The sequence below is a fragment of the Pseudopipra pipra genome, chromosome 2, assembly GCF_036250125.1.
Source record: "Pseudopipra pipra isolate bDixPip1 chromosome 2, bDixPip1.hap1, whole genome shotgun sequence".
NCBI lineage: Eukaryota > Metazoa > Chordata > Aves > Passeriformes > Pipridae > Pseudopipra > Pseudopipra pipra.
Window position 1 is genome coordinate 63,805,033 of NC_087550.1, and position 24,214 is coordinate 63,829,246.

Sequence of the window (24,214 nt, forward strand, 5' to 3'; positions counted from 1 at the left end):
TTAAGATCTCTCTGCAGTACCTCCCTGCCTTCAGCCTCCCAGCTTTTCAGCCTGTTACTTTTCAGGCAGGCCTGTCCCTCTGGAACTTGATCCTTTTATATAACATTTCTGCATTTGCACAGACGCCTTCAGGCCTTAGATGAAATAGGAAGACTAAGTACCTCTTTGCAATATTTAGTGACTGCCACTCCTAAAGGATGCTCACTGCTGGCTTCTGCAGTGCCAATAACCGCCAGTACCTTCTTCAGGGAGATCACAGCTGTGTCTCCCAACAAAAGCACCCTCATGACTTTCGGAACTCCATAGGTGATGGTCCCAGTTTTATCAAACATTACAGTCTTGATCTGCAAGAAATAAACCACAGTTACTCCCTAAGCCCTGTGAGTAAAGGGATGCTCATATGTTTTTGGAACATAAATGCAGTCAAGACCTTAAGAAATAGTTGACTATATCCACAAGAAGACAGAATAACCCTACAAAATTACGGATTTCTGTATGTACCTTAAACTATTTGTACAGTACATCTCCTTATACTTTCTTATTCATTCCCCATACAGTGATTTCACTCAAGCTACACCATCATCCTGTACCTACATCAGGATCTCAGACAACAGCTGTCATTGTAGGACTAGATGCACACACAAAGGACAGTACATGTATTTTCATGCAAGACTCATGCAATGGCACCTTAATCACTTTTACCACAACCTATGTGATGCAAAGAGGGCTTTTATGGATGCTGTTCTAAACAGTTGACAATAGCACTGAGGAAAGAGGGCTCAGGAAGTGGTTTGGTGATAGGTCTTGAGGAATCAGGAATGAACCAAAAAATACAGCCAAACATATAATGAAATCCAAAGATAAAGTTAATTCTAATGCTGAAAATAGACACAGCAGAGAGAAACACAAGAACAAAAAAACTTACCAAAGTAGGCATTTTTTCCATTCTCAGTTATTTCAACACATCAGCATGCAGAATCCCAGTTTTCAAAGCCCTGACCCTAGTTTTGCTTAGATCCAAAAGGTAAAAAGTTCCAGCATTATTTAGCAGTCTTTTTTTTTTTTGTTTCAAAGACTTGGAACTTCTGGTCCAATAGGAACGAGAATTATCACTCTGACTAACTTGCTCTTAACCATCCTTTTCCCTTAAATTGTTCTGTGTATGTCTAATACAGTCTATCATAGCATGGTTTCAATTCATATTCTTTGTGGACATGTCAAGCCTCTTCCTCCTTCAACTTCTTCCTCCTCTTTTCATCATTTTTGTGTCTTTGAAGGGTTTTTTCTTCCTCCCTTCTATCTTTTTTTCTATACAACAAAACAGTTTCAAATAATTTGGTTTTTCTCTTACATCCCACATTTTAAACTGCTGATCATGAACAATATGCATTTCACAATAGCTCTCTGAGGAAAGAAAAACCCTACTGGATTACTGGGCTCTTTTGCAGAAGAGGTAAAGAAAGTGCAAAAGTCAGAAACCCCTGAGGCCATGCAGAAGATTAGCAGCCTCATAGTCATGAGATTGCAGGATCTGTTGGCTCTCAACACTTTGCTGTGACTGCTTTGAAGAAAGAAGGTCAGATTTGTCTTCTTTACTTTAATGAGCAGCAGTGAATTAAAAAAAAAAAAAAAGAACAACTTTCTGCAGTCTTTCTCTGGACCTGCAGGATTTCCTGGGAAATTATATTTCATGTAGCAATAGCTGTGTAAGATACAAAAGTACAGAATAAACTATTAACCTTGTGTGCCATTTCCAGGGGTTTTCCACCTTTGATGAGAATACCATTCTGTGCAGCCACTCCTGTGCCCACCATTACAGCTGTGGGGGTAGCCAGGCCTAAAGAGCAAGGGCATGCAATGCTCAGCACAGTGATTGAGGTTTGAAATGCAAACCTCAGTATTAGTTCAGCTTTTGAAATGTGTTTGCTCTGATTCTGCAAGAAGAAGGAAGAGAAAGGGGAAAAAATTAAAGATATGTAAGAGCGCTGACAGAAGATGTACAATCAGATGTGCAATAAGATGTACGATACAGATGTACAATCAATCACAGTAATATAAAAAAACACATTTGTCTGGAAGCCTCCAGTGTAGGAAAGCAATCTATTATTCTACCATAATGCTAAATAAAGATCAATGTTATGAATAGTTTATGACAGTATTTTCTGTATTTTTTGCTGCTCAAGCACACATATGTTTAACTCTGCTCTCAGGCGACAATATAACTTGTTGGAATTTCCTTTATAGCTTAGCAAAGGAGAACCCTATTTCCAGGTACACAGATCCCCACAGCTCCTGAGCATAGCAAATACACATCCTAAAGATTGCAGAAGCTCATCTTCTTTCTAAAGCCAAAACCACTATCTGCCATCAGGAACCGGAATGTCCACAAATATTTCAGACATGACAGGAATGGCTCCTTGCAATGCAGCTATAGATCATGTTTAGTCCAGAAAGACTGCCAATAATTTCCATTTGTAAGAACCCCATGCATAACTAAGGGGGAAATGCAAAGGTATATTTATACCTGCAGAGAGATTTTAACAAGTGTAATTATCTGCTCTGTCTAGGAAACACTACATTGCACAAAAATATTTGCCAGGTTGTGACATAAAACCTATGCACAGAAAGTATGTTAAGTACACTGTAAGGCATTCTAAGAAAAAAAATCCATCTCTTAATAAAATTACTTACAGGAAAATATTTTTTAATAACATCAACATTTATAAAACCAATTGTGATCCATACTATCAATGTCACTGTTGAAATGATGATGATAAATGGAACAAAGTATCCACTAAACTTATCTGCCAGTTGCTGAATGGGTGCCTATAAAAAAGAAAACCAGTTATTTGCATGTTTATGGTCAAAACAAATAAATATGCAGAGTTCATGAAAATATGCAATAGTCTTTATCTATTTCTTTTTTGGAGTCTGGAAAAACACAGTTTGCTGAAAATATAGAATCTTTTGATTATTTAAGGTTTTCTTGTCTATTATTTTTACCTTTGACATTTGAGCTTCTTCCACCAATTTCACAATCTGTGCCAGAGTGGTATCACTACCAACATGAGTAGCATTAACAAGAACTGAGCCATGTGCATTTATAGAACCAGCAATCACTGTGCTCCCAGGCTTTTTAGTGACTGGCATAGGTTCCCCTAGAAAGAAAAGGTAGGAATAAATGAGCCAATACCCCTAATAACACAGTCCATTAGTGTTCAGCTCATTGTTAGCAAACTCAGTATACCAAGCAATAATGACCAGAAATCACATACTGTGTATCTCTGTCTGCTGAAGACATGTAAAAGTAGCGTCATACTTCCATAAACCTTTTAGTAGGTTTAATTTCAAAGGAAATGCTGTTTCCTTGGTCTTAACTTTTCAGTATCACATCCCTCAACAGGGCCAGGAGCAAATTAGTTGGAAAAGGAACTTCTAGGAATTTCTCCATTAACACTTTGCCTTGTCATGGGAGTTAGAGCAATCTGCCTTTATTTCTACAATCCTCAGCTTTCAAAGACTAGAAAAGTTTTCTCTGTGGAAAAGCTCCTGTTCTCATGCTTCCACTCCAAGAACAGTAGCTCTACAAAATCTGTATTTTCAGGGTTAGTGATAACAACTGGTTCTCTTAAGTTAAGGGTGTCGGGGTTCCCAAGTAAAGTAAATACGTAACTAAAACAAGTAAGCCAATGTCAATGTAAACTTCTTCTATCCTTTACCTTATTTATAAGAATTGCAAAATTCATTAAATCCTTACTTTATTTATCAGATGAAATGAAAATTTCAGAAGGTGTGAAAAAGTCCCATGACCCTGAATAGGTGTCAAGTTATGAAGCTTCCTTTCCCTCTACTTGCTCACTGGAAGAGCCCTGTCATACATACCCCAGCATCTCATCAATATTTCCCCATTAACCCTTAGAAGTTATTTCTGAAAAGGTACCATCTCTACAATTACATTCTAGAGGAAACTCCAAACAGATCACTGGAATAATGACAATAGTGTTTAGACTCTACCCATCCCATCAGTACATTAGTAAGTGACAAAACTGAGTGGAAATTCTTCAGCTTTTTAGGGTGTTGCAGACACAGGATTTGAATTCAAGCTCACAAAGGCAAGCCACAGTATCCATTAAGGTGGGAGGTTATTCAGACAGCCGTGTTTGCATTAGGTCTGCTCTCTTTTCTTGTAATAAAGAGTTCTAGAAGCTTTCATTTTTTTGCACAAGGTAAGGGGAGTTACCAGTAATGAGAGACTCATCTGCCATAGAACTGCCTTCAATGACCTTTCCATCCACTGGGAACTTTCCACCGGGAACAACTTTTATGATATCACCCCTTTGAACCAGTTCAACAGCTACCTGTTCCTCCCTACAAAAGACACAAGTAAAACAGACAGATTATTTATGCTCTCAGCTTTCATGTTAACTGGATCAAGCATAGTCTGTGACCCAGGCAGGCTGAAGCGATTTTGGTTCATAAATATGTACCTGACAATAGAGTGGTCAGGTCCAAGAGTCACCACAGTGGCTTCTGTGGCTTGAAGAGACATAAGTTTAGCAAGAGCTTCTGAGGTCTTACTCTAAGAAAGAGAGATTAATGTTTAAGATATATTGAGATATATAAATGCTGATGTCTACTCAACACAATGAACTCTAAATGACCTTGTACAGTATAGGCTGCATCAGAAACATCTGACTCAAAATTCCTCTGAATAGTTTTATTCTACTCCTATCATAATTAAACAATAACTAGCATGAAGATGAGTTACCTTTGCTATGTGTTCCAGCCATCTGCCAAGTGCAATGAACACAAACAACATTGGAGGAGTGTCAAAGAAAGTAACAGGGCTTTCCTCTGCCTTTTCAATTATCGCCACTATCAGGATCACACAGGAATACACGTAAGCAATCGTCGTGGCCAGTACGATGAGCACATCCATATTGGCCATCCTGTGCCTCAGCGACTTGTAAGCTTGTACATAAAAATACCATCCGCCAAGAAACTGTTGGTGTAAGCATGGACAGACTTGTATTAAGATCACAGCAGTAACCACAGCAGTGAATGGAGAGTGTACATAATACTACCCATAGCAGAATTTAAAAAACATAGTAGATAAGAGAAAGCATTGCTGTCCTATGCAAATTTTGTACTGATATAATTTCAGGTCTCCTGGAAGACTGACTCCATTGACATCTCTCATTTGCCCTTCCTTATTTTTAAAACCAGCTAAATATCATCCTTTTCCTCAGCTATGCAAAGTAAACAAGGTACAGAAGATGAAAGGATTTACCTATAGCTACCCAATTAGTTTGCAGATGATCACGCCTTTTTTTCATTGTGACAGTACCTTCCCCACTCGGAAAACTATCTGATGCAACTTTGGCAGCAGTAAGTACTGTGAGTGAATACAGAATGGATAATTTGCAGAAAAGTGCCACTTTTTTCTGTAGGTGGTACAGACAAGGGAGAAGGCCTAATCCACTAAAGCTTTCCAGTCTCCTGTCTTTACCACATCAGATTACATAAATGAAATAGGAAATGAATAGAAACGAAACCCCTAGGACGTACTGTGGACATACCTGAACAAAAGTGCACAGGATAAAGAAGAGAAGATTCAAAATAGATAATCCAGGAATGAGGTTCCGTTCCAGCACCATAGACCCATGGTGCTCACCACTGGGTATTTGCATATAAATCATTATGATTAAGACAGGGATACCAAACAGTAGGCTGCACAAGAAAGATTTCTTCCACCTGAAAAGGAGAAACTGTAAATCCTTGGTTGTTGTACACTCTGCAGTACTCAGGCCAGTGTGCTCACAGTGCAGAGCTTTGGGATATTTGCAAAGATCCAACATTTAGGGACAGTTTCAGTGTCTCCTACATGTTTAACTGTATAAAACTAATGAAAGTAATAAAAGTACTTGAACCAAATGGTGAATAGTAAAATTAAATATGCTTTACACAAGAATAAGCTAATTAACTGGGAAGAGTCCTGGGGAGAGATGAGTTACAAGATATGATCTAGACATGTTAATTAGTGAGAGAGAAAAAGAAATGCTTACTGCTGTATTTCCTTTTTGTGATCCAGGTTATGTGCATTTGGATCTCTTCTAGCCACAGAAGCATGAAAGCCAATTTCCTTTTTATTGACAGAGGAGGAAAGATCAGTTAGTTTTGATTAAACTAACCCTATTACTTATAACATACTTAAATGACACTACTTTTAGAAGAAATGTCAGAAAAGGACACTGTTCCATATTTAATAAATGCCGACTCCTTATTTATTTTTAGATCCTTCCAAAATGAGAGGATATTTCAGTCAGTACTCAAAATCTGGACTGATAAGGATTTCTGGTACCTATACATGAACATGGTGTATAGATGCAGTATGCATCCCAGTTGTCTTAGGCACAGTAAGCTCCCACTGACAGCTGGAATTCTGTTGCTCATCCCCTCAAGGACAAGGTATGCCTGCCCTTTCACCTCCACTGGAATAATTATGAGAGGTGAGACATATCACAAAGGAAGTAAAAATGCAGAAGCCACTGGGCTAGACAACCTTGTAAGCAAATCCTAAACATTACAGTTTAGCATATAAACCTGAAGTTAAAAATGAAAGTGTCTAAAATCCGTTTAAACATGTAGACTACAGGGCAAAGCATTCCAGAAACAAATATAAGCAAAAAGCCAGCTTTGACTGACACTTCAGTGAGTTACTGCAGCATAATCACAGAATAAATTAGGTTAGAAAAGACCTCTGACATCATCCAGTCCAACCTATGACCAAACACCACCTTGTCAACTAGACCACGGCACTGAATGTAACATCCAGTCTTTTCTTAAACACCTCCAGGGACGGTGACTCCACCACCTCCCTGGGTAGCCCATTCCAATACCTAATCACCCCTTCTGTGAAGAAATTCTTCCTGATGTCCAACCTAAACCTCTCCATGTTTTGACTCAGGACATTAGGCTGTGACTGCAATCGTATTGTTAGGGCTAGAACTATGCCCCTCCCTCAAACACCCAAAAACCCAAAGCACGCTTGCAAGAACAATACATCTAAACTTCCTACCTGCATCATGAAATGCTTCTCTGGCAATATATGCTTTACAGAACTCCTCTGCCATCCTGAACAGTCTACTAGTTAATATGTTAATAACTGCTGCTCCATCAATCCTGTAGTCTAGGAATTTTTTTCTGAATAAATCCTCCAGAGCACAGAGGGCAAAAAGTCTCTATTGTCCTCTTGACTACTCACTGCATGCACCTCATACAGCACATTTTCTTCCCTTCTGGTGGGCAAAAAAGGAAGTTTTGTCCACATCTGGGCCATGGTAATGGTGGATTTTATGATCTATGTGATTATTGGTAAGCCAGGATTTTTTTTTCATTTAGTGGCTGTATCACAAGCTTTTCCAGTTTAAAAAATTCCACTCTATTGATGTGAGAATAAATGCAAGTGTATACAGAGATGTGTAATACTTGTGGTATGAGCTGTGGCAAAACTTCTTTTACAGCCTTTCACTGTCAAAAAAAAGTAGAATTTTTTTTATGAAATATTAAGACCACTAAAATGACTGGAAATGAGAGACACATGATTGTACACACAGAATTGCAAAGAATAAATATATTGGATTTTTATCACATATAGATAAAAAAAGGTTTCTTTTTGTAGTTTTTAGTATGTGTTTTTAGAGTAACAACCTGTGAGACTACACATGACTGTGCAGCACAGCAGCTTCAGCACAAGAGCATAAAAACATATGGCAATAACTGTGTCATCTGCAAAAGTCAGTGAAACCTCTCAATTATCAGCTGCTCTATATCCTTTTAAATTTCACCTTATAATTGTCCATACATAAAAAATTCTTAAATCCTACCTTGATTATTTTTATAATATCTCGAGGTCCAATAATTTCAGGATCAAACTGGATGTGAGCTTTGCAAGTTGCAAGTGCAACTGAGGCATAAAATATGCCATTTGTTCTCATGAGTTTGGATTCAATATTGTGAACACAAGAAGCACAAGTCATCCCTGTAATCTAAAGAAAAGACAAATTTAGGTAGTTATCAATCCCATATATTCACCCAATATTTGTAGATGAACTTGAAACAAGGCCTCCTGATCTCACAGAGGTACTAATTCTATATGACTACTCAAGCTCTTCTGGTATTGACCCAAGGTCTCAGCATAAAGATTTTATAGAGCTGTCTTAAATGATACAAAGCTGAGAATACAACTATCCACTTTTAGTATAAAATTCTGCAACCAGCTGTTATAGTCACAGCTATGTATTTGTATAGCAGAACTCAGATGTTGTATTAACTGTAATAGTATAACTAATATAGTTCTATCAACCGCTATATTAACACCAGCAAAGCCAAATTCTGCACATGTAACTTCACGTTGCTTACTTAAATTTCCCTGTGGCTTCAACAAGGCATTATTCTGATTACTTCTGTTTTATTAACACAACTGCAGACTGTTATCTGTTTTGAAGTAGGTATCTGTCAGAGAATAAAAACTGACATTTGAAGAATCTGTCCTTCATAAAACAATTAACTAATTTTATCCAAAGTTCTTAGACCTCTATAAAAAGCCCCCAGCATTGGCAGTACATATTTGGTGACACATTCTCTATCACTCAGAATCTGTACTATTGACAGAAAACTTCTGTTTTATTCCTGCTTGCTAAGAAAAGTCTAGTCTGTACATAGAATTATCACCTTTTATTTCAGTGCATTTGGATAGGTTCTTCTAAGACAAACGATCTTGTCTTTTCAGTAATTAAGAAACAATAACATCACCATCTAGAACTGAGCTGCTGAAGGTACAAGTGCTTAAATAAAGGTATTTTCAAGAAAACGAGTCTTCCAGACCCGACTATTCCTAAACCAAATACACATGACTTACAAGAAGATCCACATGCCCTTCTGTTTCTGCATGATCTTCTATGATGGTAGCTTCAAAACCCAAATTCTGGATCAGTTGTGCTATTTCAAAAGGCTGTATGAATTCTGGCTTGTATTTTATCTCTGCTTTACCTGCCATCAGTGCTACCAACACTGAAACAATTCCTGCAGTGGCATAATAAAAAAAATGTTAGATAATATAGCCCCTTTGAGGGAAAGAAAAATAAAATATTACAAGTGACTGTCAATGAGGACTGTAACAACTCTGAGACATTATAAGCCTAATGATTTTCCTCTGCCTCCTTCTAGTGTTGTTCCCTGGCCACAACAGCAAAGTTTTTACTGAGATCCAGCCACATTGTGGTTCCCTTTAGCAATGAGAGGAACATGGAAGGAGGTGAGTTTTTTATGATCTAATGAGACAAAGGGACGTTCAGAAACAATCTTTGCACTTACTGCTATGAGCTCTATGCTGGACTCTCTTAGTTTGGAAAGAGCCAAACAAACCCCACGATACTATGGTAGACTTTTTTATTTTCTTGTTTCCCATCTCCTCCTTTTTTTTAATAAATAAAAACCCCACAGAAATCTACATTTAGAATTGAAAAGCAAAACATAAAATTCATAGGTAAAAAAAATAGTTTTGAAGTGCTAATGGTTTCTTGGATTTTTAAATCAAGACAGTGAGACCATCACTGTGAGACTGGGGATGCAGTAATCAGTAAGCAAAACCCTCCAAAGGCATGCTGACACAAATGAAATCAGAGGCTGCCAAGGCTCATCTGTTCATCTTCCATATGGTCAGAGGAAAGGCAGCTCCAGCCTGCAGACTTCTAGACTAGCAAACACTGCTCTGCCTAAGCTTACCCTGGCACTGGAGCAATGCATTTGTTCATACCTGCTTGTGCAAATGCGCCCTGAAGGGTAAGTTTCACATCAAAAACATGCCAGAGCTCTCAACAGCTCTGGAGCAGATGGATTGCTCTGTAAAGCAACAAGGCCCTGAAAACTAAATGAGAACCCTTTCTCTGTTCTTGTCTTACTTGAAATTACTTGAAATTTTTATCTCATTGCAACAACTTACTGTTACAAGTATGTCCATGAGGTTTGTCCACCAGTGCAGTAGGATAGTAAAAGAGTGACATAGTTGTATTAGCACTAAAAAGAGCATTAAGTCTATTTACCTTCAGATGCTGTACCACAACCTATTCCATAGAATCACACAGAATACCTTTTTCACCCCACAGTCCCTTATAGACCCATTATAGGAATTTTAAATTTAATACCGTCTTCTTTCTGCAGATTTCTTTCGATGGTAGACACACATGATGCACAGGTCATGCCTGTGATTTGCAAAAAACACTTTTCAGCTGTTGCTCCACTGAGCTGGTTTGACCCATCAAGGTGAGGACTGTCTGGAAGAGCATCCAAGACACAGCCTTGGTGAGGAGGCTCTGGAGGTCGAGGCTGCACTGCAGCTTTGCTGGCATTAGGCTGGTGCCTGTGTTCTGCAGTGGAGGTATCTTGAATAAATGAACAAATACGCCGAACAAACACTATTTACAGTGTGAATGGATGATGCAAAAGTTCAAACAAGTCACACATATCAATCACACAAATCCTCACAGTAGTTTGAAAGGTGACCCAGTAACCTTGGTCTCTACATGGAAATAGTGTATATTACTCCTAGGCTTATAAAACTATACACTCACCAGTACCACTTGCATGATCATTTAACTCTACAGAACTAGTTCTCCACTTTCAGATGACAAATGATTCCCCTTAATTTCAATGCCTGGACCTGACATCTGCCTCCACTTGATAAAGATACCTAGAGGGTCACAGAATTCAGTCCAGTCCATTCTGTTGTTGTCATCTATGCAGTACTCATAGCATTTCATCTCAAACAAGGAAAAGGACAAGTTTCTTAACAGGTTTCTCTTTATGGTGCAGTATTTACACTGCAAGTAGTGCAAAACGAGTAGTGGAAGCACCCAGGAGACCTCAACACAAACAGGCCTGTTGTAATCATTTTTGTTCTTTACCAGACATTGAACAGACACACAACAGCTCCAGCTATGTTCACAAACTGCCTCCTTTGTGTAAAGGAGCAGGAGTTGCTTTTGAATGTGTTAAACACAGGAGATTCCCTCTTTTCCCACAGATGGATTGGGAGGTCTCGTACTAACAAATTACAAACCAAACAAATAATAATTAAACGCCACATACTGGCCCTGCCTCATTTGCAGTAGTACCACAGATTCAGAAGGTTTGGATGCATGAAAGAAGTGAATAGGATGTGGTCTGTTGTGATCAAACTAATTAATTTCAGGTAAACTACATCACTATTTCAAAGCAAATCTGTTTAGTTTGAAGCCGGTAAAAACTGCTACATTTGAAATTCACTAGAGAGGAGATTGTGCATCAAAGCAACTTCTTAAGAGGTTTTAGCTAGGTGAAAAGTGGTTTTAAATGAAAGAGATTTCATTAAGTTTGTAGGTTTTAGTATTCTGGAACATAAATGAAAACATTTGGTTTGATAGACCTACTTACAGCAGCCTGTGGCCATAGTAGAAAACTTACTTCAGTGGGTAAGGGCATGAGCTGTTTGAAAGACCTTGTACCAACTCTCAAATATTTTGGTTTCATAACACAACTCAACTCTTACAGCCATTAGTGCAGTTATGAATGCCTGAAACAAGCTGCTTTACAGCTGAAACCGCTCCCCCTTGCTAAGTGATGTCAGATCAGGCCAGTCATTCAGAAAAGACAATGCCAATGTGATGCTTTAAGAGTTTCTCTCTAGAAGAGAATTTCAAAGCAGGTGTCACACAGCCCAGCCTGGCATGCTACCCACAGAAAAAAAACACTGTTACCTGTCAGCACTGAAGCATCAAATCCCATGTCTTCTATGGCAGCTCTTAACTCTTCGCCGTTAGTGACAGCTGGATCATAATGTATGGTTCCAGTACTGCCAGCCAGAGAAACTGCTACCTGTTGCACTCCTTGTCTCTCTGATATGGTCCCTTCTATGGACTGTGCACAAGAATTGCAGGTCATGCCATCAATCTTAATAACAACTATGCACGTCGGGTCTTGCAGCGGCTGTTTGATGAGATCACCTGTGAAAGCAGGTGATGGAGATGCTCCTTTATTTGCTTCTGAACCATTAAGGAGGCATACTTTAAAGTTTCCAGGTGGAAGGGATTCAATAGCTTGCTGCAGATCTGACAGGGTAATTAAATTTGGGCTATACTCTACCACAGCACATTTTTGCTCCAAAGACACTTTAATACTTTTAATTCCAGGAATAGCTGATATATTTCCTTCAATGTTTCTGACACAGGACTTGCAGTGCATGCCTTCTATCTCTACAGTCACCGTAGCTGTGCTACTCATCTCAGCAACCAGTGGATCCAACCCATCACCCTCAAAACTTGCTGGTGTCTTCTTGGGGCTTGCATTCTGCAAGCGCTGGAGATCAAGGACACCCAGCTTCAAAGGGGCTGATTTACTTTTAATGGTGCAGTCATACCCCAGGTTATTGATGTGTCTCTTGAGGTCATCAGGCTGAATGATGTAAGGATAGTAAGCAATAATTGCTTCCTGGTTACCAAGTGACACCTTGATTTTTGCCACACCATGCAGTTTCCTAATCTTTCCTTCAATGTTGGTGACACAGGACTGGCATGTCATGCCTTCTATGCGAAACTTAACTACTGCTTCTTTCAAGCTTGACAGATTTATGGTTGCTGTTGTCAACTTCTCTTCTGCTATGTTGGCATCAAAGCCCATATCCTGAATTTCCAGGCAAATCTGATCCGGACTTATTTCCAACTGCAGATACTTGATAACAGCATTGTTCTGTTCACGGGAGACTTTAATACTCACAATGCCCTTCACCTTGGAAATCCGGCCTTCTATTGCCTGCACACATGATTGGCAAGTCATTCCCACAATGTTGATTGTCACAGTACGTTCTTGGGAAGATGAAGAGGGAGTGGTTTCAAAGCTCTCCTCGTAGCCCATGTTGTCAAAAGCAAAATTATGTTTCATTGTAGGCTCCAGCTCACAGCCAGGAGGAGAATCAATGTTTGACAAAGCCTAAGGAGAAAGAGGAGGAGTAAAAATAAATGCCTGTATCTTCAGCCCTGTATACGCTGCAATGGTCTGCATATGCTCTGAAGCACATGCTAGAAGTGTTCTCAAGTCAGTCTATGGTGCTGAAACACTTCACAACATTAACCCATGATGATGAATCAGGCCTCTGACACATTTCTTGGGTAGCAATTTAAAAACGATTCACTAGGGATGTAAAACCAGAATTGATTCAGTATTCCAACCCCAACCAAATAATTTAAAACTTGAGCTCTCTGCAGCAACAGGGCACTTCCATTACAAAGCCTGAGCCCTGCTCTTCAGAGCACACTGTCACTGGCACAGTGGGTCACAGTAGAGTGTATGCTGACTGCCCCTCCAACAATGTCCTAAACTGCCTGAGTTTGGCCAATCTGCTCCTGCTCATCGGGAGTTCCAACCAAACCAAACCACATCAAACCAAAAAGCCCTAGAAAATAGAATCATGAATCTCCCAGAAGCTTGAAACAAGCTGGTGCAGGGAGGACCAGCTGCATGATATTTGAAGAGCATACGCATGCACAGAAAGGCCTGGGGTCTCTGCATATAATATATAGATCTTTTAAGTTAAAATCTATATCTGATAAAGATCTTAAAAGACACAGAACAATATGCAGATATTTCCACTATAGTTTAGTTTCATTTACCGACTTGTGAGGCACCTAAGAAAGACTATAAGTTGAGCTACTCACTGGTTTGATCCAACACTGATTTTCAGGATGGCAAGTACTGAAACAGATCAGTCAGATCATGGGCTCTGCGGTACTGAAACTCTACAGTTGAATGCACTCAATTAAATTGAAAATGAAGTATTAAAAAAATAAAAATAACAGCAATGCTTCTCACAGAACAGGTATTCAGAGCACAGACTCTGTCTCCAGTTAGTGGCACCATGTGATGAGGAAGATTGAGAAGGGGAGGGACAAGTTCCAGATTGTCAGATTTCACGGAAAGAACATAAAAATTCATGTCCATGACTTAAACCAGCTTTAAATACTAAAGATCTAGATGAAAGCAACTATGATAAATCTATTCTCTTGCCAGGAAAGCTGTGGGATCTCCAGCATTCAATAAAACACCTGATGCTGGGCATTACTGCAGAGAGGGCCTGGAGAAGGGGCCAACAGATCAGGCTCAGTACTGCAAGTCTTGTTCCTATGACCCATAAGAAAACTCCCTCCTCAATACCACAGCATGGATGAGAAGCATTTAGGCTGCTTATTAACACTAGAATGCACCCAGTTCATTTGATGCAGAATTCAAAATTCATTAACTTGATTTTGTTTCATGCTTAGACAGCTTGGGAATAATGAGGTCTGAGGTCACAACCAAAACAGCAAAAATTTAACACAAGACATTTTCTTTCAGCTTTTCCTGTACTGTATTTGTTATAACAGGAGGAGGAATGAGCAACTTCAACTCTTCAGCAATTATGGTGCAGCCCCTCACTATCCCAACAGCAAGCTGGGGAAGAAGACTCACAGGAATATTTTAGTCCTGACATCCCCTTTTGCTTCCTCCTCCCACAGGCCTGGCAGCACCCAGGACCCATACCCCTCTCCTTGCACTTCCCTTCCCAGAAGTTACTGAAATCCCCAAAATATGTGAAAATGTGCAACCACACCCTCCTTTCAAAACAAAACATTAACAGTAAATCAGACTTCCCTGCAAAGATGGTTTCCTGTTTAAGCACGAAGACGACCAAGATGCTCATATTCTTATTTCCTCCTATCTGTGACTTCCCACAATTTGAAATAATAACCTGGCCTTTTATAAGGAAAATAAACCCATCTAAAAACAGTCTCTCATCCACCACATTTCAAATGCTTAGACAGCTCAAACTTTCGTTTATTGTAAAATCTGCCTCAAGAAATGTTTTTTGAATATTGTACCTCATCTCCTCTCCCTTATCCTCAGTCCCTCAAGGACACTTTGCTTGCTGTGGCCCCCTCTTCTTATCACAAACACCCACTGAAGCACAAATCCGCATGAGAGTTACAGAAGCTCACCCAGTGCATTTATTTTGGCTCATATGACAAAGGCATTTGCCTTCTGCATCCTTTGGCGAAACAGAGCGTGAGAAATGGGCGAGACAAACATGCTCTGCTCTCCTGCTTCCCTTCACTGTGTTTCTGGCAGCCACTTGCAGATGAAACCCAGAACTATCAGTAGACTTATGTACTCCACTGTTCCCTCCACCCCCATTCTCACCAACTGTCTCACCTTTCCCAAGTACCCAGTGATATAAAAGCATTTCAAATTAAATAGAAAAAAAAGATTAAAGGGTATTTCTTGTCCTCCAGCCATGTGAAAAGCATAAAAGCAAGGACTGGTTCTACTATTTCAATGCATTGTAAGCCACAGAAACATCAAAACTTGGCTGCTGCTTTATATTTTGCATAAAAGGCTATTATCAACATTCAATGAATTGTCAAAAATATTTTGTTTGCTACTTTGCAAAACCAGGTGTTTATAGTCTGTAGAAGAAAAATTCTTGCACGCAGATTTTTAAATGACAAGGAAAAAATAGAGAGGGGACGTGGATATAAGAAAAATACAAAGCTTATTTCCCTTAAACCACCCCCCCCCCAAACACACAAATGCAAAATCATTGAAGAATTTTCCCCCAAATCCAAGAAATGTGCACAGGAACAAATAAAGTATTTACAAAGCCTTTAGTATTGTCTAACAGCTTCAAAAAACCCCACAAACTGAAGGGGCATAAATACATCTATGTGTGTATTTGCAAGATGGGTGTTCCTAGACCAGAGGAAAACAGCAGATTCATGTAAGGACACTAAGTCGAGTGATATGGAAACGTGCCCATAGATTTCCTTAGGCACAGCTGGGTCTCAGAATAGGGTTTCCTGATGCCATACATATAAAATGGCATCTATGAGGCTGCATAGTAATTCAGACACCATCTGCAAGAGGATCAGAGAAGCAATCACCACCAAAAATGCCAAAAAAGGTGCCTGGGATTCCCAGGCGCTGCCCCTTCTGCTTGTTTCTGTCTAGAGAGAAATACCAACATAATAGTAGAAATGCTTCTGACTCTGCATCCAGAGGGGAATGTGTGAAAGAACTCGCCACTGTTACTACTTTGTCTCTCACACCAAAGGAGGCCTGCTTACTTTTAAGGACAGGTGTACACCAAGTATGTTGGTGCTCTACCAGTCTCATGCATAATTTTACAGTAGCTATGTAAAGAGTATGTAAATAATGAAACATAAAATGATGACAATTCTTTCCCTCCGTTGTTCTGCACATAAAAGTTGCAACAGACAATGCACAGCAGAGTGAGGCTCTAGTCTGAAAGCTAAGAATCTCAACATAAAGAAGCTCATATGAATAATATGGAAAAAAACCAGAAAAAAATCAAGAAACTCATTGACACAGAAGCAGCAGTAGATGGAGAGAGCTTTAAAGGAAGTGCCAGAGCTGGTTGGGAAACAGTTGCATCTACAGGAGACAGCTCTGAACTAGAGCTGAGATGAGTAGCAATTGAAACTGTTGATGTCCAGGAATATGGCATCTGAAGCCTAACTTCCAGCATGAGGATTTCAAGGCATGAAGAACAACCCTTGATGTCCTTGACAGGAGCTGTAGTACTCATGCCTGTCCAGGAGCAAAGCAGGGCTTATAGACTGCTGGTAGAGGCAGAGGCTCATGCTCCCCATTCTGACTGCCTCCAGCCAGCAAGAAGGAGAACATCCAAAGGGAATATGCTCTGGGGCTGGACTAACTTCTTGTGAAAGCATGGAGGTGGGACAGGGAGATGATGCTGGATGGGAAGCACCAAGTCTCACATCCTCATATCAGAGCATCCAGAGCTTGTGACAGGTCCGATGGGAAAGGCAGTCACTGCATATGGTCTGTGTGGCTCCTGGGGCAAACCCCCCCATCGAGGGCTGCCCTCAGAGGCCTAGCAGCAGGCTGCTTTGCTGTCCCCCAAAATGGGCTATTCTTTTGGATATTCCCATTCAGATGTGCAAAGTCTAGGAGTTTAACGGAGCAGTGAAGGGATACATAATAAATGTGAGAAAAACAACTGAACTCAGAGGAAAACCCCAAGACAAGGAAACCACAGCACCAGGTGAGACTTTCACATATGCACATATGGTGACCAATATGCTGAGAATGGATGCAACTCCATGGCTGTGAACTAAACACAGTTTGTGCCCTCATTGGCTTCACGGCCCAGCCACCAGCCACCCTTGGCTGGGTCTCCATGCTGCCTCCACCACTGTGTTCCATGGGTCACCGTGTGGAGTGGCTTGTCATCAAGAAAGCCATCCCTCTACCCATTTCCCCTTCCCAAGAGGTGCAGCCACCTCCAAAATGCCAATGTAACACTCCTGTCTTCTGCAGCACAAGGCTGAGGTCGTGGTAGGCGCACCCCACAACCCTCTGAGCATCACCCACACCAAGATCTGGTACAATGCTGCTCCTCTCTGCTCACCCAGCAAGGTTCTCCCCCCGTGGCTGGCACTGCTTTCCTGCCCTCCTGCGTTTGGCCTGCAGGGATGCCAACTTTCACATCCTGAAATTCAAACACCAGACTCCTCACCACGATTCCAGGCAATCAGCCAGTGAGAAGATGGGGCCCAGCCCATCGAGCACCTCCTCCTCTGCCTCTCCCCACCCACTCATTTATAAATACCACAGCTCACTGAACTTCTCACACACTATCTCCAGAGGTTTTGGGCTGCTCTTCTCCCTGTATCTCTGTGGGCTGAAACCAGTTATCGCTCTCTTACCTTTGAGCACACAACCACCAAGGAATTATCTTATCTGTGCTTTACCTTTCCTGCTTCCTTCTTTCATAACCCTCTGATTCATGGCTTTGGATTCAGGCAGGCAGCAACACACAACTGAAAAGCCACATTCTATTAATTAAATGCTTCAGATGTTTCCCAGTTTATTATAGGCAGGCAATGAACAAAAAAATGAGGGCAGAGCAGACACAAGAATATCAAAGGTCACAAGTCTTCAATTTCATGCCTACAACAACAGCGCTTCTGAGAGGGCAGACATTCAATCCTCATCCTCCTTAATAATTTTCAGTGCAACTTGTCCATCCAGCTCATTAGTGAATATTCTTTAAATATATTAGATTTTAACTGGTTGTTCTTCCTTCTCTCTTCCCCCAAATGAAGATTAACAAATGTCAGTAGCTACTATTTTCAATAACTACTTGTAACACAGTTTGTTATTTTTCAAACAGTTCCTGAGTCTTAAAAGATGGAAATAACATCCGCTAAACCTGGATATCAAGATTCAGTGAGAATATTATTACAAAGCAGCCTTTATGGGACTTTTGTTTCCAAAATACTAAATTAATTACCTTAATGCTTCTTCAAAGTGACTGCTGTTCCCTATTTATGATCAGGTTTCTCTGTCAGTACAGGTGATGGGGAAAGATTTAGGCAGTTAGAACTAGTCTTACTGAAATCACACCTACTGTAGTTAACAAACCTTAGAGACCTTAACAGCTACTTTTAAATTAAAGGGAGCTGTATAAACCACATTTGCTTTATGGGAAAGGGGAAAGCCTTGCTGTATATGCAATGTTTCTAATTTAGAATTAAAACAATGCAAAACTCTCTTTGATGTTCTTCACAGCTCCAGTACAAGCAACACAAATATTCCAGTGAACTGAATACAGAGAAGAGATCCTTTGGCAGAACAAAGTCATTTTTGTCATGATTGTTTTCTAGCAAACATTTATAATACAAGAAATAACTCAAGGCAGAAAAAGCCTTGAGGTATATTTGGTCGGTCCTGGCTGTTATTTCATTCCAGTCTGACACTAATTATTTAAGCCATTCTGAGCATACACAGTTTCAAAGAACATATTTTTTCTGAGAGTTTCTTTTCCTTGAATATTCCCAATATTCACTGACCCAAACTACATTACTGCAGTTTATATACCGTTTAAACAGCAAAAACTCTTTTAAAAATAATAAACCTTATCATGTTTTTATCAGCGCTGATCTTTCTAAGCCTCTTTTTCATAGCAGTTAATCTACAAAAATACCATAGTTATATATAACACTGAATTTTAAAAAAAGTTGCCACAGATACATTTATCACAAACTTTCACTAGCACCCACTTAGTAGATATAAATAAACTACTTACCTACAAGGACTTTTTAATGTTTCTTCAATTTCTGTTATTCCAGAGAATAAACTGGTATGAGCTTCTGTCAAACTACTCAAGCAATTGCAGTTCAAAAGGAGAAATACTATGTTTCCTTCCTAAGAATCACCACTCTGTATTATTAGAGGTGGAGCTGAAACAATGCTCATTAGTTTCTACCGCATAACTCATCATTAACATCTGCTTTCAAAGATTACTTTCAGAGGATCTCCAGCGGACTTTGCATTTGTGTACTGCTTGCTATGGGGCTGGCATCCGTGCTGGGGATTGAGACAATTTAGATAAAGAAAGTTTAACGTCCTTTAATATACAACCCATGTCCAACATGCTTTGTTTTAAATTCTCCAGATCAGAAACACTACTTCCCTCCCAACATGCGCACACACCAGCTCACTGACCTGTCTTTCAACTGTATTGACTTCTGGCATTCCCATGGAGTAACTCTGCAAAAGTTTCTCTTCTTTCTGCAAGTTACTGCTTGCTTTTACTGGAGATCCAGTCTTGGACTTTTCACCAATAATCAGTAGTTCAGGCACATCATGAGCTGCCTGCCGCTTACGAATAGACATCAGGGTTATGTTTCTGTCGTTTAAAGTAGCTAAGTAGGACAGTTCCCTTTTCATTTTACTGTCCTGTTTTCTCTCCATTATCTTTCTGGATTTTAAATATTGCAGCGCCAAACAAAAGCTTTACGAGAGCGGTTATTCAGTGTCTTATCAGCCACGCTTCCTTCAGCTACGTTTACAACAGCCTGGAGAGTTCTGCCCGTCTAATCAACATGCTCATTAGGCATTCATCACAAAATCCCAGATGTAACCTGTGATCCTTGTGTACACTGCTCGCTGCACTCAGCTACCTGCTTTCCCTGCCAGTTTAAATGTTTCCCACCAATTGGCATCCCTTGTGCTTTCTGAATTGCGTTCAGCACTGCTAATCTCTGCACACGGCGTCGCAGCAGGCTCAGCCAGGGCTGCTTTCACAAGCTAGTCAAACATGACCTGTGTGCAGCAAGCAAGTGCATAATCAGCCCGGCCAGACAGGCATTAGCGCCTTGTGGCCGTGAGCACAATCACAGCTCCTACAGAGGGCAACGCTACTCCATTTCCTTCTATGAAATTGCCAGGGATTTCTTGGATAAAATGCGGTCCCTTCTAACACTGAAAATGTGCCAAATTAGATAACGTACATAATTAGATAAGGCTCCTAGTCTAAAACTCTTTCACTCATTCAGGGCATGAGAATGTTCATTTTTTGTTTCAAGAGGGAAAACAAAAGAGTGAGTACAATATTTGTACTTTCTAAAACACGCCTCTTTACCATCAGCAAGCTTTACTAAGAAACAACGAACCAAACAAAATTAAACGAGCAATTAGTGCCAGAAAGTAAAGGGAAAAAAAAATATATGCTCTCTGGCAAATTCAGTTCCCCTTAGATCCTCTGGGCAACAACAGGAACAGCCATACATATGATAGGTACCATCTTATGTACCTATGGTACATAGGTAGTGCCTACTAGAAGTGCCTTGAGCCAAGCTTGAATATATTTCTCTGGGATTGCCCACAGCAAATGCACAGCACTGTGCTAACACATCAAGTGGGATCTCCAGTTCCCTAAGCCCACAGTAGTGCAATCCACTTCTGAAGGCACCCCTGAACAGGGACACTTAAAGAATGGCCATACAGGGAATTTATAAAATATAACTGAGGTGTTAGCAAGTTACACACTCCTTGGCTGTGCAGTGACATCAGTGCACATGCAAGCCTTAAAATAATTGGTTTAAATTTAATCAGAATTTCTTGGACTTGCTGCAAAAAGGCACAGATTTACTCCTACGCAGAGGTTAGCACAGAGGGTGAAAATGTCAGCATGTCTCTGTCACCTCATGAAAACTTATGGGATAGATGACAGACACTCCACCTGTCCGGCAGGACAAATTCAGATTCTTTTTACTTCCAAAAGCAGAGGTACATCCTTCACACTCCTGCCACATTGACAGTAGTCCAGAAAGTCACCATGCAGGACATTAGCACGCTAACTTGTCTTTCTGTTCTAACTTCTCCACAAAGATGGATCCTCAGCTCTGCTCACTCCATCTAGTTCTTGACTCCACTTCAGAGTTAAGGACTTTGGAAAAAGAAGGTCTTCTGACAATGAAGCGAAACTCAAAATACTGCTGTAGCACTATTTTGTATCATTGTCTTAATATACAAGATCGGTGATAATATTAAATTTTTGAAAAGGGTTATTTTGAAAACATTTTGAGAAATGGCTCCTCTAGAGAGTCACTACAAAGGCTAAAGTATCTCTGTTTGTTCTGTGTTTATCAGTGAAACGAATTAGAGCTACATCTGACTTCAGCTTGAACACTGTGCTGAAAATGCAAATTGTGTTAAAGGTGAAATACTTTCAGGAATTACTGATTTTAACTCATTTTGAAACAAGCAATTGAAAATCATACAATTTGACTTACGTGAAAAAATTCAGTACAATGTCTTTAAATACTAAAGCTACATCTACATACTAAATACACGTATATAAAGTTAAAAACTAATCTTTGTCTTTCTAAAACAAAACAATTCTCTTCCCAAAAAAAATATTTAGAAATTGAGCTCTGTGTTCTAATTCCAAATAACAGCAATTTCAAATTCTAGATTTTCTTAGTCAACAGAAATTTCAGTTTCTGGCCATCCCTAAAGTATATACTCTCAATTAACTGCCCCTTTGGAGTTTAGGCTAATTGTGCCAGCTGCAAATTGAGGGTAAGTGTTTTAGTTAAGGCTGAAGTAGGAAAGGCAATGTTAGTCATCTCATCTGATGGCAGTACCATTCCTCAGTTTAAAGCTAGATTTTGCACAGCCTAGGAGTATCACCAGGAAGAATCACTCAGGCTTGGCAGCATGAGATTCAGATGGCAAACAGAAAACATGCCTTCTGCCTTCACAGCTCTCTGCTAGTGTTGGGCAAAGATGTTTGCATTTTCATGTCAGAAAATGCAGAACATTCCAATAAAATTAAATCCCTTTGACTTAAGGCCTCAAGAGCTGGTAAAACTCCAGTTTTCCTCTTCATATTACCTGCTACAATCAGACTATATGACAAACACACAAGAACTATGTGTTTTCAGTTAAATTAAGTTTCCTGGGTTCATCAAGCATTCATCCTTGGCTTTATAGTATGTTCTGGCCTGTGTCTAATCCCTCTGGTTTCTTGCCCAAAGAAAGCATCTTAAAATAGTGCTAACAATGTCTTGAAAGATGAGATGCTTGGTTCAAGGAAAAAAACTGGGGAGCTGGAGATAAGAGGGTCATATTGCTTTAATCTGTGTGGGGAAAAAAACCTGAAAAACAAAGTTCAGCAAGAAGGAGAGCATGTGTTGGCTACAGTTCACCAGGAACAAACTGTCTGCACACCTTAGGACTAGAAACACTGAAGGAGCTTGGTGTACCATTCTTAAGAGATGCATGAAACAAAGGGTGCAGCTGCACAGAGGTGTTGTGGTCATGCTCTGTTTAAAACGATGCAGCTAACAGGAACTAAGCCACAGGAATGACCCAAATGGTGACCAAAAGCTGACCTTTGTTTCATTAACTCAAAAAAACATACTACTTTTCATGCCTCTGTGTGTGCTAAAAAATTAAAACCTGTACATGCTTTATATGTATGACTAAAGTCATTCAGACTACACATAAACATGAAATGATATCAACTTTAACTTTTCTTTTTCCCATCTCTCAGAGAAAACAATATAAATGTAGCTTAAGTGGGGAAGGAGGCTAGAGGAGACTCCACTTTTGTATCCTGGGATGTTTGATGGGATGTACCTATCTCATTCCCCACAGGGATGCCTATGTGGTAAGACTCAAACACGCAGCTATATCTAGGGCTTCTTTGGAAAATTTAGAAAGCAAGGTTCTGCTTGTGATAAGACTTTTAGCACTATATAGTCATCTGGCAATTAAACGTATTTGCCACAGGTTATTATTATGTGTTTTATTTATTTATTTATACATTACTTATGTGTTCACGCGTGCTCCTGCAGATGATGTATTTATCACCAGCAATCCAATAACAATCTGCATTTCTGTTGCTCAAGAAACAACACCATCTTGCACTTGGCCATGAGAGTTGCTGAACAGGACCAGACTTCCAATCTAGCCATGAGAGCTGGTTGGGCGCAACCAGACTTACAGTGTATGGCACTATTTGTGCAACCGTAACCGTGGCAGTTCTTACTGAACTCAGCCGGACTCACAGTGCTGCACTGGCTCTGCATTTCTGTTGCTTAGAGCTGAGTTGGCTGTCACTCAGAATCTAAGCCCAGCTGCTCCAAGCCCCTGACATCCAAGATCCACCTGGAACACAAGGGGGTTAGTTTCTGCCAAATCTCCTTCTCTTAACACAACAGAAAGGTTAGCCTTACTCTTAATTTGACAATTTGACAGACAAGAGGAATTGGTTCAGATACGTGCACTTTGTGTCAATGCAAAGAGGGATGTATTAGTATTAATACATCACTCTCGAAATCCAGTCTGCCTTTGAATGTTGATCATTTTTCTACTCTCCTCCTCAGACATCATTCTAAACTACCAAAATACAATCCATCCTGAGGCATACAAACAACGATATAAGGGTTAACCACAAGTAATTTCCTATTTGACATATTTTGAGTTATTCTTAATTTTGTCTTCAGAATGCAATCAGCTAAAATGTTTGAATTTTTTCCCTCCATCTTAACAGAGTTAGATTTGGTTTTGGTTTTTACATATGCAACTGCAGGAAATGGAGCATTAAGGTAAAAAAAAAAGTGGGGAGGGGTAGCAAAGTATTGCAAAGCTTGTAGTAATATCACAGACAACAGTGTTGGTAACTCACAGTTATCAAGAAGTTGTTAACAACATTGTTTGAGAGCGAACCTGTGAAACATCCAGCCCTTGTGTGAAACAATTATTTCTCCTCTGTCAGTGCCCTCTTTAAGCCAAAAGAGAAGTAGTTACT

At 39.9% G+C, this 24,214-nt stretch overlaps 1 protein-coding gene across 2 annotated transcripts in view; it reads right to left on the minus strand.

The window, feature by feature from the left end:
• The window catches only part of ATP7B (ATPase copper transporting beta), a 32,065-nt gene extending 11,449 nt beyond the window's left edge, over nucleotides 1-20,616 (minus strand). Inside the window, exons 1-14 of one of the 2 annotated variants that reach the window (XM_064645733.1) lie at nucleotides 19,618-20,607; nucleotides 11,796-13,023; nucleotides 10,206-10,442; nucleotides 8,921-9,084; nucleotides 7,887-8,048; nucleotides 6,066-6,142; nucleotides 5,580-5,754; nucleotides 4,769-5,002; nucleotides 4,488-4,579; nucleotides 4,241-4,368; nucleotides 3,004-3,158; nucleotides 2,692-2,826; nucleotides 1,740-1,934; nucleotides 162-344 (exon numbers count right to left, since the gene is read on the minus strand). In XM_064645733.1, coding sequence (XP_064501803.1) covers nucleotides 162-344; nucleotides 1,740-1,934; nucleotides 2,692-2,826; nucleotides 3,004-3,158; nucleotides 4,241-4,368; nucleotides 4,488-4,579; nucleotides 4,769-5,002; nucleotides 5,580-5,754; nucleotides 6,066-6,142; nucleotides 7,887-8,048; nucleotides 8,921-9,084; nucleotides 10,206-10,442; nucleotides 11,796-13,023; nucleotides 19,618-19,866 — 3,414 coding nt within the window. In that variant the 5' untranslated portion in view covers nucleotides 19,867-20,607. Of the gene's footprint in view, nucleotides 1-161; nucleotides 345-1,739; nucleotides 1,935-2,691; nucleotides 2,827-3,003; nucleotides 3,159-4,240; nucleotides 4,369-4,487; nucleotides 4,580-4,768; nucleotides 5,003-5,579; nucleotides 5,755-6,065; nucleotides 6,143-7,886; nucleotides 8,049-8,920; nucleotides 9,085-10,205; nucleotides 10,443-11,795; nucleotides 13,024-19,617 lie in introns of both variants that reach the window. The other variant, XM_064645734.1, reaches the window with a different exon arrangement.
• Nucleotides 20,617-24,214: the final 3,598 nt, after the last annotated feature.